At 45.2% G+C, this 16,539-nt stretch overlaps 1 protein-coding gene across 2 annotated transcripts in view; it reads left to right on the top strand.

Moving 5' to 3' along the window:
- SLK (STE20 like kinase) overlaps positions 1-16,539 on the top strand; it is a 57,353-nt gene that overhangs the window by 11,043 nt on the left and 29,771 nt on the right. For both annotated transcript variants that reach the window (XM_069753841.1, XM_069753840.1), the window contains exons 2-6: positions 9,970-10,134; positions 12,770-12,818; positions 13,073-13,222; positions 13,616-13,688; positions 15,523-15,717. In XM_069753841.1, coding sequence (XP_069609942.1) covers positions 9,970-10,134; positions 12,770-12,818; positions 13,073-13,222; positions 13,616-13,688; positions 15,523-15,717 — 632 coding nt within the window. The remainder of the gene's footprint in view (positions 1-9,969; positions 10,135-12,769; positions 12,819-13,072; positions 13,223-13,615; positions 13,689-15,522; positions 15,718-16,539) is intronic.

Here is a 16,539-nt window from a genome sequence, read left to right as displayed (position 1 = left end):
CAGAAGGAGGCAGCCTGCTTCTAGCTGGTCTCCCCCTGATGTTCCTCTCCTTTTGCTATGACTTCGTTTCTCACTCACTGCAACACAATTCCTTTCAATGTCTCTTTCTTTGGATGCCGCCGCACGTGGGGCAGGCGCAGCTCCATGAACCCTCGTTCTCCCACAGACCTCCGTCTGCTCTCCTCTCCTCGTTCTGACTTTCTGTCTAGACTACCAGTTTTACCTAATTGTGAGGAGTGCCCTAATAGAAGTATGGCTCCCCCAGGTGGCCTGGAGTGTGAAGTGTGTTTTGTGGTTGTGATACCTCCTGGACAGAATATCTCCTTCATTGCCTTCAGACGTAACATCACTCCCCCTGGTGGAAGAACAACATTACTGCAACGACCAGGACTCTGGGGCGCTTCACATACATACACTATGCTTTACAGTGCAGTCACACTCACTTTGGATCCGCCCCCAGCTGCTCTGCATTGTGGGAGATGTAGGGGTATCCTGGAATGTCAGAGTGAGGAGACTTGTAAGCCGTGCAATTGTGGGAAATTAATTGCAAATTGTCTCTTCAGAGAGGATGAGGACTATAATGCATGTCTTATAAGTCTCTTCATTCTGACATGCCAGGCTTGGCTTGTCACTCTCCATAAAAAGAAACATTACCCCGTAGACCCCAGCTTTACGTCTCTCACCTAGCCAAATCAGATCTCATACTTTGCACTGATGAGGGGCAACACCTCCGAAACACGCTTCTGCAGATTGAGCTTCTGGTTTGGCTTTTCTCCTAAGTCATGTGACAAGACTCGTTATGGGGTCAATAGTGACTTTTCGGATCGCTGGTTCCAATAGGTGGCGCTAGAGTTCCAGTGCTCTTCAATCTGCATGCTGTTCAATGTTTGTGGGGGCAAAACAAGCTGCATCTCCCACAATGCACTGCAGCGCAGCACGCCAGTCTTCACTGCGTTCCCCAATCTGTATGCCAGGACCCCCAGCCTAATGGTTCTCCGACACGTGAAATCCTTCTGTGAGATGATCATGGAAATTGTGTTTCCGGACAGAGCTGGCATGTGAACGCCGCCCTATAAATAGCCGGCTGTGTTACATAATGGCTCCTGCCACGGAGATGGCATCTGTGCACTGATGTCAGAGGAAAGACTCGGAGCCGCTCCAGCCAGGGGAGTCGTCCCTAGCACCCAATCACACTGCAGCTCTCACAATTTATCAGAGCCTAAAAAATGAAATCAGTGACGTGATTGGTGACTTCACTCGTCCTAGATCTAATTGTGCACTCAGTAATGCGGGATCCCAGAGATTGCTGGGACCTGTGCCGTTCTCCCAGATTTCCCTTCATCATTGCTGAATAGTCACATGTAATTCACTGCGACTTATTCGATTATATGATGTGTCCTGTAAACTGCTGGAAACACCCAGAAATGTAACCCGAATATACCGTCTGCTGGAAAATCTCATAATGTTCTGTTGTATTACCGTCTCCGAAATACGCGGCTGATCCACAGATCTGATAATGTTCATAGGTTTATGGTTGAAAGAAGACCCGAGTCCAACCTGTAACCCAACATATTGATTCTGAGGAAGATAAAACCCCATATTAGATGTAGAATCCTTTCCCGATTACACGTATGGCAGTAGGACTAGTCTCCTGGATCAGAGTCCCAGCACAGAATCTAATCCCCATAACCTGCGATACTGTATATTTCCATAAAGGTATCCAGGCTTATCCTTGTACTTTTTGAAGTGAAATAACCATTACAACATCTTGTGGCAGAGAGTTCTATAATCTCCCTGCTCTTACAGTAAAGAATCCATAGTCTCACTGCTCTTACAGTAAAGAATCCATAGGCTCACTGCCTTACATCAAAAAATCCAGTCTCCCTGCTCTTACAGTAAATAATTCATAGTCTCACTTCTCTTACAGTAAAGAACCCATAGTCTTACTGCTCTTACAGTAAAGAACCCATAGTATCACTGCTCTTACTGTAAAGAACCCATAGTCTCACTGCTCTTACAGTAAAGAATCCATAATCTCGCTGCTTTTATAGTAAAGAACCCATAGTCTCACTGCTCTTACAGTAAATAATCCATAGCCTCACTGCTCTTACAGTAAAGCATCCATAGTCTCGGTCCTCTTACATTAAAGAACCCATAGTGTCACTGCTCTTACTGTAAAGTACCCATAGTCTCGCTGCTCTTACATCGAAGAATCCATTGTATCACTGCTCTTACAGTAAAGAACCCATAGTCTCACTGCTCTTACAGTAAAGAACCCATAGTCTCACTGCTCTTACAATAAAGAACCCATAGTATCACTGCTCTTACAGTAAAGAATCCATAGGCTCACTGCCTTACATCAAAAAATCCAGTCTCCCTGCTCTTACAGTAAATAATTCATAGTCTCACTTCTCTTACAGTAAAGAACCCATAGTCTTACTGCTCTTACAGTAAAGAACCCATAGTATCACTGCTCTTACTGTAAAGAACCCATAGTCTCACTGCTCTTACAGTAAAGAATCCATAATCTCACTGCTTTTATAGTAAAGAACCCATAGTCTCACTGCTCTTACAGTAAATAATCCATAGGCTCACTGCTCTTACAGTAAATAATCCATAGTGTTGCTGCTCTTATAGTAAATAATCCATAGTATCACTGCTCTTACAGTAAAGCATCCATAGTCTTGGTCCTCTTACATTAAAGAACCCATAGTGTCACTGCTCTTACTGTAAAGTACCCATAGTCTCGCTGCTCTTACATCGAAGAATCCATTGTATCACTGCTCTTACAGTAAAGAACCCATAGTCTCACTGCTCTTACAGTAAAGAACCCATAGTCTCACTGCTCTTACAATAAAGAATCCATAGTCTCACTGCTCTTACATGAAAGAATCCATAGTCTCACTGCTCTTACATCAAAGAATCCAGTCTCGCTGCTCTTACAGTAAAGAATCCACAATCTCACTGCTCACAGTAAAGAATCCATAGTCTCGCTGCTCTTACAGTAAAGAACCCATAGTCTCACTGCTCTTACGTCAAAGAATCCATAGTCTCACTGCTCATACAGTAAAGAATCCATAGTCTCACTGCTCTTACAGTAAAGAATCACCAATTTGAGATCATGATTAAACCTTCTTTCCTAGTCTAGAGGATGCCCTCTTGTCACCATCGCAGGCCTAGATGTAAAAATAAAGTTCTAAAGCTCTCTGCACTGTCCCCTCATAGATTTGTCTTTTGTAATAATATCGCCCCTAAGGCTTGGTCTTTGCAAACTGAATAACCAGCAGGTGATTGGTGGCCATTTAGAGCCCCAAGGCGGCCCGGTCAGTAAACCTACCCCCAGCCCCCGAAAAACAGACGGCAAAGAAGATGTTTCAGGAAAAACGCCTCCGGTGTTCCCTGACATGTCTTCTGCTTCAAAAACCACGGAGAGGCAGAACTGTGATCTTATCACAAGCATTTCTACCTCTTCTGATTGTCCCATTATTTTATTGGCCTTAGCAGCAGCTGCCTGACACTGGTCACCCATGCGCCCTCATCTTTTTCGGTGACCGTTCCCCTGGGGTTCACCATTTAGTACATAATTGTACATTTTATTTCCTAGTCCCAAGTGCCCGACCTCCCCTTCCTCTATGTGATCTGAAGTTGCCATTTTCCTCCCGAGCCTTCAACTTCCCCAAATCCCTCTGTAATATAGGAGTAAATGGAGGAAATCATGGACGAGTGCATCCACCAGTATTGGAGAGAGGTGCGGACCCTCCCCGTTAGCAATGATCCCGCTCTCCCACTTCTTGCCCGTGTCCCTCCAGATTGCCGTCGTCCGTTAATAATACCCCGTCACCGTGTTACCTATTGTTTAAATCCACTTTTTGAGTTACAGTATGTTTTAAAAATGTTAAATGTTTGTTTTCCCGCATAATACTGTCTTATGAAAAATAAAAATGATGAATCTTGCAGTTTTGGCCACTGGGGCTCCTCTACACCCTAACTTCCTTTCCTTTCAGGAAATTCACTGGCACATTAGCAGCAATAGTCTGAATCAGACCCTGTATTTTGTATTGAAGCATCTAATGAGCGTGTGCAAAAGTCATTGTGAAAGGAGGGGGAGCAGGTGAGCTCTGACATCTATGGGGATTGGTAGATCCTGTGTTATCAGCCATGTATAGAGGCGTTATCAGTCATTGTAATCCTGCCTCTGATGATAAGGAGACTGCTGAAAAGGGACAGGAAGTATGACTCTAAAAAAAGCCCCAGTGTGAAAGAAAAAAAATATATATAATTTTTTAAATAAAGATCATGATCTAAAAAAACACAAAAACCTGATATAGACAGGTCATTTTCTGAGGACGTTTTCCTCTTAAAAGGAGAATGTGTCGTTTACTTGCACTAGTGTGGAAATGGTGTGAAAGCAAATCAGTCCTTTGTTTTTATTGGCGCGTCGGCCGCCATGTTTTGCTAACTCTATAGGAAGCGTTCACTAACAAACATTAGTATTTGTAGTGTCCTGCTGTGTCAGTACAGTGCCAGCTGCCATGACACCTGCCCAAACAGCTTGGCACAAGTTATCTGTTGGGTGTTACTTTTGGAGATGTCCTGGGCAATTACTAAATGTGCAGACCTCAATCAAAATGACCCTTCCAAGAGGTTTTACAATACTTTTTAATACCTATAGGAAAGCTTATCAATATCAGATAAGGAGATTGGACCTATCGAGGATCTTGCGCTCAGCCCAATCCACTGATCTGATACTGAGCCATACAGCGCCATACAGGGTGTAGTGGCCGTGAATGGTACTGCAAGCTCTCATCTTTTCGCTTATATAGCGGCATCCTAATCCAGGGCTTTACAACCATTAACATCGCTGTCCTCATTGCTGCCACACAGGTATTACTGCCGCACAGGTATTACTGCCACATAGGTATTGCTGCCGCACAGGTATTACTGCCGCACAGGTATTACTGCCGCACAGGTATTGCTGCCACATAGGTATTGCTGCCGCACAGGTATTACTGCCGCACAGGTATTGCTGCCGCACAGGTATTACTGCCGCACAGGTATTACTGCCGCACAGGTATTACTGCCGCACAGGTATTGCTGCCACATAGGTATTACTGCACTGTATAGACTTCTGACGCGCTTTAATCAACCAGGTGATGGAGTTTCTGGGTGTCGGACCCCCATCTGTATGATGTTGATGACCTATCCAAAGAGTAGTTTGTCAATATTAAAGTCCCAGAAAATCAATTTAAATGGTTATTACCACGATAATTTACTATTGTCCAACTTTAGGACCCCCAATGATCCCAAGCATGGAGCCTTTGAACCTCTGAAGCAGCTCTACAGCGCCCCATCTGACAGGCAGTGGAGATGCACCTGGGCCTCCACCCCATTTGTTGTTTATGGGAATTATATACCCCATTCTCTGGATTGGTCGGACCCCCTCTATAGCCACTTATATAATAAAATGTTGTATTTTTTTGACTCTGCTCCTTGCTAGTTACTGACAGCCTGCTGGGATGTTGGGAATTGTAGTTTTACAGCAGCGGGAGATCCGCAGATCAGGGATCACACCATCAGATCACATACACCTGCCTTTAATGTACACTGGGTGCCAGTCCGGGCTTTTCCCAAATATCCGTTTTTGTGGACTGGACAAGTCATCTGCTTCCTGTGATCAGTGGGTCCTATGCTTTTCTGCACAGATGATTAATACCCCCAATCCTGGAAATGTGCCCATTACCAGGGAATGCAAATGTTCCTTTTTTTGCACAGTTTCCTCCACTTTGCACCAATTATTCTGGTTGATTCCTCCCTGGATCTGATACTGTGGGGAGGTATAGAGGTGACTGCGGTTGGTACAGGTTGTGTTGCCATGTACGTATACACACCTTAGGGCGCAGACCCTTCCCCGGCCGTCATCACTACGTTAGTCTATCAGACGTGACTCGAGGCCCGAGGTATTGTAGATGCTCAGTGTGAGGAAATCGGCCATCCTGTGCGTGAGTCATCAGTCTGTGCGATGTCTAGTGATGGTGACATTACTGGACTCTATATGTCGGCACTAATCACATAGAATATTCTGTTTGCTGCACAAGTCGGCTCACGCGTTTCACATTTTTTAAATGGATTTTGGCTTTGGAAATCTGCAAACTTTCCCCCATCTAATGCAGGTAAATGGGGTTTCCACAATCCCGATTACGTGTTATGGAAACTTTGCTCGCAGATTTTGGTTTGCGCGCTGTTAATCCACAAATCTAAGTTGCTTGTCATTTATGGTGAAGTTGAGAGATTAGCCACATTCAATCATCGTATGGAACCAATGCAGGAATGTCAATGTCGGCCTCATATTCCTGCAGTGAACAGATCTGACATATGGATATCATAGAATAGTAGAAGGGACCTCCAGGGTCATCATGTCCAACCCTCTGCTCAATGCAGGAGTCACTAAACCATCTCAGACAGATGTCTGTCCAGCCTGTGTGTGAAGACTTCCATTGAAGGAGAACTCGCCGTCTCTCCTGGCAGCCTGTTTCACTCATTGATCACCCTCACTGTCAAAAAGTTTTTTCTAATCTGTGTCTTCACCCTTTCAGTTTCATTCCATTACTAATGATGATCCCGCTACACTGTGACGGCCCTTCAGATATTTGTAGACAGATATTAAGTCTCCTCTTAGCCTTCTTTTTTGCTAAAGCTAACCATTCCCAGATCCTGTAACTGTTCCTCGTAGGACATAGTTTGCAGTCCGCTCACCATCCCGGTAGCTCTTCTCTGAACTTGCTCCAGATTTTTGCGTACGAGTTTTGGCCGTGATTGTCACACAGAGCACTCGTACCTCTGATAGTCTATGGGGCCATTGACATGCCTGTGACTTTTTGGAGAAAAATTGCAGCAGGGCTGTGGAGTCGGTAAGCCAAACCCCCGACTCCTCATTTTCCATGACCCTGACTCCACCAAAATGGGCTCTGACTCCGCTACTCCGACTCCTTCTCCACAGCCCTGGATTGCAGAGACATGTTCGATGTTGATCAAAATCAGCAATGCAAGTCAATGGGTCCGTGAAAAAATCACAACGCACTCTGATGACAGACTGTCAGAATGGAGAAGGTGGAGACATTTTTTTTTTCCTTTTTATAAATTTCTCCATGTATGAGAAAATCGGCTGACACTCGGACCACACTCTGATCATAGTAATCGCTCTGTTTTTCTGGTACATGTAATAATTGGACCTTTGAATGAGCCCTAACACTTCGCAGTTGCACACCATCCTCTAGAGCAGGGGTGGGCAATTAATTTTGCCATGGGGCCGCATGAGAAAGTGGGATGGTTTTAGAGGGCCGAACTAATATAATTATCGTATTTTTCGGACTATAAGATGCACCGGACCATAAGGCGCACCACAAATTTGGGGTGAAAATTGCAGAAAAAAAGATTTTTTTATAAGATGGGGGTCTGTCTTATTGTCCGAATTTACACTATCTTACGGTAAGATTCTTACCTGAGGGCTGGCGATGGCAGAGCACGGTCACAGGAGGCATGGTATCGGCAGAGGTGGGGTGATGCGGTGTGGCGGGCACCTGAGCAGGGTTCCTTCCTGCTTAGGCGGGCGACGCCACGGCCTGGTGTCCATGGGGGGGTTGCAGCAGTGGTGTGGCGGCGGCAGAGGTGCGGTATGGCGTGCGCAGGGTCCCTTCCACCGGTGAGGTGGCGCAGCGGCCCGGAATGTAATGTGAGCAGCAGACCCGGGTTGAATATCGGTGGCGGCGGACATCTTCCCGAGGCCGCACATGCGCAGATGGAGTGCTCTGCTTCACAGGGCTTCAGGAAAATGGCCGCGGGAGGCCGCGTGTGCGCAGATGGAGATCACGGCGGCCATTTTCCTGAAGCCGAGATCTAAATCTGCAAACTCGGCTTCAGGAAAATGGCCGCCGCAATCTCCATCTGCGCACGTGTGGCTTCCCGCGGCCATTTTCCTGAAGCCCCGTGAAGCAGAGCACTCCATCTGCGCACGCGCGGCCTCTGGGAAGATGGCCGCCGCCACCGATAAACAGGTAATCAACCTGGCTTTCACTCCAGCCGCCAGCGGTCCTCCTCAGAAGCGGCTGGCCGAGCGGTGTCGGGGGCGGCTGTCAGAAGTGACAGCTAGCTCGCGGGCCGCTTAAAATCATCAGGCGGGCCGCATCTTGCCCAGGTCTGCTCTAGAGTGTAGTCACTATGAGCGGTCAATCACTCAGCACTGTTAGCAGTTGTCTGATTTTCGGCCATAAATGACAAGTCGTCAATCGCTGTGTGGCCGACTGCGGGGAGACCACATGTAAAGACGTGGTCAATAGAAGAAGATGAGAGTATATTACAAGAGTGGAGGAAAACGTCGTGTCCGATCTCTGAGAATAACACCGCTCCTCTTACTTCCTAATGTGCGTTCAGTGGGATCACAACCTCCGGCTTTTGTGGACGTGAAGAATACAGTAGGATGTCCTGATGGGGGATACGTGTGCTGCCGTCAGACGGGTGTCCCGTGAATCCAGGATCAGGACGTTCCTCTGCGTTTATCTAAAGAGATATACAACGCTGGCAAAAAAATTAATAGACCACTGCAAAATGTTCAGTTTGTCTGATTTTTCTCTTTATAGGTATATTTTTGAGTAAAATGTAAATTGTTCTTTTATTCTGTAAACTACTGACAACATGTCTCCAAAGTTCCAAGCAATAAATTTTGTATTTTTTTTTCCTGAAAAAAATGCATTGCTGCAGATCTCAAATAATGCAAAAATAAAACACAAATTCATAATCATTTAGAAACAACAATACTAATGTTTTAAGAGTTCAGAAATCAATATTTTGCGGAATAACCATGATTTTTAATCACAGCTTTCATGTGTCTTGGCATGCTTTCCACCAGTCTTTCACATTGTTTTTGGGTGACCTTATGCCCTTCTGGTACAATAATGTAAGCAGTTCTTCTTTGTTTGATGGCTTGTGACTATCCATCATCCTACTGATTACAGTCCAGAGGTTTTCAATGGGGTTCAGGTCTGGAGATTGGGCTGGCCATGACAGGGATTTGATGTGGTGGTCCTCCATCCACACATTAATTGACCAAGCTGTGTGGCATGGCGCATTGTCCTGCTGGAAAAAACAGTCCTCAGAGTTGGGGAACATTGCCTGAGCAGAAGGAATCAACTGTTTTTCCAGGATAACCTTGTATGTGGCTTCATTCATACGTCCTTCGCAGAGAACAACCTGCCCAATTCCAGCCTTGCTGAAGCATCCCCAGATCATCACCGATCCGATCTTTAATGCAAAGAAAGAAAATTAATGACTCTACTCGCCTTCTCTCCTCTTCCCCGCCTTGCGGTGTTTTCTTCTGAAGTTGGCGGCTGACTTCAGCGTGAAAACAATGGAAGCACACATGGTGTCACTGCCATGCTCCCCAAGTTACGTGCACGCCGACGTCAGCTGCTGGACCCTGATTGCCTGGCAGCGTGTATTGCAGCGCACGGACCTGATGGGTCTCTGCGCTCCAATATGCTTCAGATGAATGTGTATCTGAGGACGCCCATCCAGTTGAAATTTGCTCTGGCTTTGGTGGGCCCATCACTCGCCCAAGCAATGTCGCAGCAGCAACCTCTGGCACAGCCATCCTTGAGCAGATAGAAGGAAATTTGGCTGCTGGGCCACACATAGTTGTGTGTAATCTGATAAGTCGGCTCTGTGATGTCCCTGGTGATTCAGGCAGTGATGTGTTTGGGGTGAGACAATGATCTGGTGCAGGAAAGGTCGTGTTTGGGATTGTTGAGTGTCGGATCTGGAGGTGGGTGACGTGGATGAGAAGAACGTCGGCTTTACTACACAAACACTTCAGCCTCGTCCTCTGGGTGTGAACCTCAGCGTAGATCGTAATGCAGTGTCTGAGTCATGAGAATCTAACGTTTATTCTGACATTATTTTATTTATTTATTTTTTTAGGCCCAGAGTAAAGAAACCGGTATATTGGCCGCAGCGAAGGTCATCGATACCAAATCCGAAGATGAACTTGAAGATTATATGGTGGAGATTGACATCCTGGCCTCCTGCGATCACCCGCATATCGTGAAGCTGCTGGATGCGTTCTACTATGAGAATAACCTTTGGGTAGGTGGATCTGCCCCTGTACCTCTGTGTGACGCTCCCTCTGCGTCTTCTATGGTCAGCTTGTCGTCTGCAAATCCCGATCCTTTCTGGTCAATGAACATTGGGCTTTGAGGTTTCACAAGGGAGAGTAGAAAAATAAAAATGTCTTGAAGGTTGTGTCTGATATTGCAGCTCCGCTCCATTAATGTGAACGCGGCTTAGCTGCAATACCACACACAACCTGTGGAGAAGTGGGGCGCTGGTTTGGGAAGAATGCAGACATTTTTTCTTTCTTTTTTGTACGACCCATACAAATCATACAGTCAGTTTATATGTGTTTTTATAATGCCAGCATTCGGGCAGGACGATCTCCACAGGACTTAAATGGTGAGATGTCTCCCTATGCTAGCAGGCGAGCGGGCACAGCACCAGTCAGATCCTTAAATATAGCTGATCCGAGAGAATTGGATTTTGGCTGATGGATGGCTTTCTGCTCCAGAAACATGCCATCCCATTTGCTGACCGTGCATAGTTATTACTATGGGGAAGTCGGATAAGCTGCTGCCGTATGTGGTGTAAACCACTGATCTTATAGGGAACTAAGCATCTAACACACGTTATAAAAGGCGTAGGGTCGATAGTCAGACTTCCTCCTCATACACCGCAGTGGGGTCGGCTGGTCCAGTAGCACAGACTCCGCATCATTAGGATCAGTGGTGCTCTAGACTTTGATTGTTGGGCTTGCGTTGGTCGGGGCTTGAAAGGTTGTTGATTTTAGAAATAGTGACTTAAATAAAAGTTATAGAAATGTTTAAAGGGGTCTTCCACTACTACTACATATGTGCTGATTCTTCATAACAATCACTTTTCTAATATACTTCTATTATGAGTTAATCTTAGTGTGGATCACGTGATCCACTGTTGAAATGCTGGCACTACTACGTTTTCGTCTTCTTTGTTACCTCCAATCTGCCCCTCATCTGGGCACAGGATTCGGGTGGGATGAGTAGAGCATGCCACTCTGCTCCAGGTGGGGCAGACCTGCCTTTAACTGATTGACCGGATGTCTGAACACGCAACTCAGATCACTGACTTTATTGTCCTCTGCACGAATCCCGACGAAGCTTTAGAGCACTCACCCCTTCAATTTACACTTTGATGTGTGTGTTATTAGAAAGTACATTGCAGCACCTGCTCTCCAAACGATCGGCAGGATCAGTGCAGAGGACATTGAAGTCTTATCATCTAAGCATGCTGATACGTGGTGCAGACTGACACCGGCGATGCCTTGGAGCCCAGTGGCTATAATGTACTTTCTAATAACAAGCACATCTCAGAGCTTGTCAATTACAGAGACCGGCACTCGAAAGCATCAGAAGGGTCAGTGCAGAAGACATTGAAGTCTATCATCTAAGCTTGCTGATACGTGGTGCGGACTGACACCGGCGATGCTTTGGAGCCCAGTGGCTGTAATGTACTTTTCTAATGACAAGCACGTCTCACAGCTTGTCAATTACAGAGATCGGCACTCGAAAGCATCAGAAGGGTCAGTGCAGAAGACATTGAAGTCTATCATCTAAGCTTGCTGATACTTGGTGCAGACTGACACCAGCGATGCTTTGGAGCCCAGTGGCTGTAATGTACTTTCTAATGACAAGCACGTCTCAGAGCTTGTCAATTACAGAGATCGGCACTCGAAAGCATCAGAAGGGTCAGTGCAGAGGACATTGAAGTCTATCATCTAAGCTTGCTGATACGTGGTGCAGACTGACACCGGCGATGCCTTGGAGCCCAGTGGCTGTAATGTACTTTCTAATGACAAGCACATCTCCGAGCTTGTCAATTACAGAGATCGGCACTCGAAAGCATCAGAAGGGTCAGTGCAGAAGACATTGACGTCTATCATCTAAGCTTGCTGATACGTGGTGCAGACTGACACCGGCGATGCTTTGGAACGCAGCTGCTGCAATGTACTTTTTAATGGCAAGCACATCGCAGAGTTTGTCAGTTAAAGAGACCGAAACTCTAAATCATCAGCAGGGTCAGTGCAGAAGACATTGAAGTCTATCAACTAAGCTTACTGATTCTTTGGAGAGCAGGTGCTGCAATGTACTTTCTAATGACAAGCACATCTCAGAGCTTATCAATTAAAGAGACTGGCTCTCTAAAGGATCAGCAGGGTCAGTGCAGAGGACATTGAAGTCTATCAACTAAGCTTGCTGATTCTTTGGAGCGTGGATGCTGCAATGTGCTTTCTATTGGCAATCACATCTCAGGGCTCTCTAAAGCCTCAGCAGGATCTGAGAAGATTGGTCTGAGTTGTGTGCCCAGACACTTCTCCCCCATCAGGAGCAGAATGATGTGCCTTCTGATTCCATCCAAATCCTGGGGCCAGATGAGGGCTGGATCGGATGTAACAGACAGGGAGCAGTGCCCGCATGTCCTCAATGGATTACTGGACCCACACCGAGATGCTCTCATAGTAGATGTGCAGGTAGCAAAAGTATAACAGAAAGTTGATTGTTATGAATAGTTACGACATATAGAAGGAGGGCAAATAGTAGTTGAAGACCCCTTTAAGATGTTCTTTTATCCTCCTGTTTGTGTGCAAGCGTCACTTTTAGTCTGAACTATGTTTTCTTTGTTTTGTTGACAGATTCTTATAGAGTTTTGTGCTGGAGGAGCCGTAGATGCCGTAATGCTGGGTAAGTCTCATTCCCATCACCCATCCTTGTGTGACTGCATAGAGCGACCCACATGTGGGCAGATGCAGAACAATACAGACAGATCTGCAGAAAGTCATGAGCGCCGCTATGCAGAAATGCACCCTAAAGGGACAGATGTTATTGCTGGGGGATCTGAGCATAGAGCGCTTTATTTTTAAATATCCCCTATAAGGTTATGCCAGTCTTCAATTCCGAGCCCATTGCACATTGTTTTTTCTGATTTGTGCCCGCAGAGCTGGAGCGCCCATTAACAGAGCCTCAGATCCGGGTGGTGTGTAAGCAGACCCTGCAAGCCCTGGTCTATCTGCACGATAACAAAATTATCCATCGAGATCTGAAAGCGGGAAACATCCTCCTGACACTGGACGGGGACGTGAAACTGGGTGAGTGCTCATCACCAGACACAATTACTACTGCGCTCTTCTGCACTGATCCGCACTTTAATAAAAGCCGAGATGGACATCATAGTCCTATTCGGGCTTTAATATTGGTGACTTTCTTCCACGTAGATTTGTTCATAACCTAAAGACAAGGTATCATTCTCTACTCTAATTTTCTGGCATCAAAAAGCCACAAAATTTGGGTCAAGGTTGTACTTGCACCGAAGTTTTGGAAGACTTTTCTACAAAGTGGCTGTGGATATCCCAAAAATCAGGGGGCTCGTCAAAAATACCAGTCCACATGACCTGAAGTTACCATGTATGATTTGTGGACTTGGTTCTTTTTCCAGTAATCCCAAATAAGCTTAGAAATCATTTATTATATTTTCTTTACAGCTGACTTTGGAGTGTCTGCAAAGAACACAAGAACGATACAGAGAAGAGACTCCTTCATCGGCACGCCATACTGGTATGTGAAGATTTCATTCCTTCCATAAGTGCTGAAATTAGTTGTTTATACACATTTATAAATCCCCATGTCTTAGAAAGGTCGCATAGGATTAAAAATGGTTTAGCTCTTTTCCGAAACAGCGCCCTTCTTATTAAAAGGTTGCATTTGGTAGTACAGTTCAGTTCCATATATCCAGTTTGGGCATACCTTCAATTGAGTATTTCCCATAAGACTCCATACTAAGCTGGCCTTCTTACTGAGGACCAGAACCTTCCCCATGTTGCCCCATGAGTGTCAAACTCAGCCATCCAGTCCCTGTTATACACTTATGAGGGGCAAACACCCCAAAAGAGGCTGTTGAGTTTATGGCTGTAGCAAGGCTCGTTAAAGGATCAGACATTGACTTACAAGGTAGATGCCTCATCTAGGTGGTTCTTACGAGAGCGTTTATTTTGATCTTGCATACTTTTCTCCTGTGGAGCATTTCCTGTAATACTCAGGTGGTCTTTTAAACAGTTTTCTCCAAAAATGTAATAAAATGGCCCCTGTCACATAATTTGAGTGTCATTGCGTCCTAGTCAATTGCAGCCTGAAGAAACACAGTTTCCGAGACCTGCATCTCAACTGCCAGAGGAGCTGTATCATAAGCACACATACCGGTGAGGTGCCGGAGAAGGGTAAATTTTCTCCTAGGTTGATTGCACATGGAGCACTAAGGCTTTAGAAAAAAATATATAGCTTTCCAAGGCTATGCTCACACGTTACGTTTTTGCTGCGTTTTTTCCCGCAGGCAAAACCTGCTCTCATAGCAGTAAAGAAGCTGTTTACAGAAAGCAGGTTTTGCTGCGTTTTTGTTGTATTTTATGCGTGTTGATAAAGTTTAGTGCCCCCCAAAAATCATGATGCAACTTCCTTAAGGTTTTTGCACCCAAAACACCGCAAAACCTGATACCTTCGTTTTTTTGCTGCGTTTTTGCATTTACTTATCACTTTCTATAGGTGAAAAAACTCTGAAAAGACTCTGAAAGAAGTGACATGCTGCAGTTTGCAAACCCGCAGCAGTTTTTCAAATCGGTCATGGAAAAAAAAACAATGTGTATGCATGAGATTTCTGTAATCTTTCTGGTACTGGAAAACGCAGCTTAAAATATGCATAAAAAACGCAGCAAAAACACGAAGTGTGAGCATAGCCTTAGTCAGCCACGGTGAAGATTTATTTCTTCTCATGTCAAATTCCTTCTCCGGCATCTCACCAGTATATGTGCTTACAAGAATACACCTCTGTCAGTTGAGGCAGTGGACTCAGGAGCAGTGTTTCTTCAAACTGTAGTTCGTCCTGACACATGACTATGAAGGTCTGCCATTGGAATGACGCGATGGGCACCATTTTGTTACATTCTCGGAGAACCCATTTCAGGCGAGCCAGTACTACCCCCCTCGTTCCCATAGAAGATTAGCACATGTGCATTCTCTACATTGAGGTTGTGTTATCAGGTGGACCAGAGGTTGGGAATAGCCTCCATTTTCTACATTGATGCTGGTCAAAAAGTTGGGATCACCATCTGTCAGACATTGATTGCATTTCTTGTGGATATGTCATGAATCGCCAAGGTGGAAATGCCCCCATTAAAATTTACGTGTAGATTTTAGCACAGATGTGCCAAGGATGCCGCCTCTCATAATAAAGTAGGTGAAATCTATAGATATTTCGGAAGAAAATCTGTATAAGTCTCTTCACTGTTGGGGAATATTAATCCTGTAGTTGTAGCATTCGTTACCTCTTGCCATGTATTTCACCAGGTTGTTATATTGTGCCGGGACCGGTTACATTCATCTCCTTCTCTCTCATCAGGATGGCCCCAGAGGTGGTGATGTGTGAGACCTCTAAAGACAGGCCGTACGACTTTAAAGCTGATGTTTGGTCTCTCGGCGTGACTTTAATCGAGATGGCTCAGATCGAGCCCCCGCATCACGAATTAAATCCTATGCGTGTCTTGTTAAAGATTGCAAAATCGGAGCCGCCAACATTAGCGCAGCCATCAAGATGGTAAGTGCATCCTATCATACGTAAGTCTATACTTGTGGCACCTCCAGAAGCCTGCGCTGCTCTTTGATCTTCCCTTTATGTAAAGGGTTTAGGGGTGTTCCCATGTTAGTATGGACACCACCTGATGATCAATGGGGGTCCGGCCTCCAGGACTGTTCTTTCTGTTGAAATTGTCTGTTTGGAGAAAAGATGCCGTACACAGTCTAACGTTGATCAAGTCTCCTTTTTCTGGTGTTCTGCCCTTCAGATCCCTTAAAATCCCTTTCATTCTGCATGTTATTGGTCTCCACTGGAGAAGCCGCCGAAACCACACCCACTCTGTGACATCACTTCCTGCTTTACATCTATTGGCTGAAGTTGCACCACACTGACTTCCTGTTTTGTACTTCTGTGGTCTACTCCGCTATGGATCTATAGGCCCCAATTCATCATTGCATTTGCACCTTTTTTTGTGTTTGTTTGCACCCAATTTCTTATCCTATTTGCGTCTTTTGTGAAGTCTTAAGAGCTGGCCTGTTTTTGTTTTTCTTTTGTTTTAGTTTTATTTTCCGCTCTGTGAATGGAATTTAGTAATTCCAGATGTTTTTGGCTGATTTTTTTTTTTATGTACGACTTTTTAAAGAGTAGAAAAATTTGGCTCTTTTTTTGTCACTTTTTGCCCAAAAAATATAAAAACAATAATTGAATTGCTAGTTTTTCTTCTTTCTGCATTTAAAAAATCTGAATAAAAAGTGAGCAAACAACGTTATGTGCCCTAAAATGGTACCAAAGAAATCCCCAACTCGTCACACAAAAAATAAGCCCTTATACAGCTCTGTTCGC

This window comes from Ranitomeya imitator, chromosome 2 (genome assembly GCF_032444005.1).
Source record: "Ranitomeya imitator isolate aRanImi1 chromosome 2, aRanImi1.pri, whole genome shotgun sequence".
In the NCBI taxonomy this organism is placed as follows: Eukaryota; Metazoa; Chordata; class Amphibia; order Anura; family Dendrobatidae; genus Ranitomeya; species Ranitomeya imitator.
The sequence above is the reverse complement of the archived record's forward strand: the minus strand, read 5'-3'. Positions and strand labels throughout refer to the sequence as shown.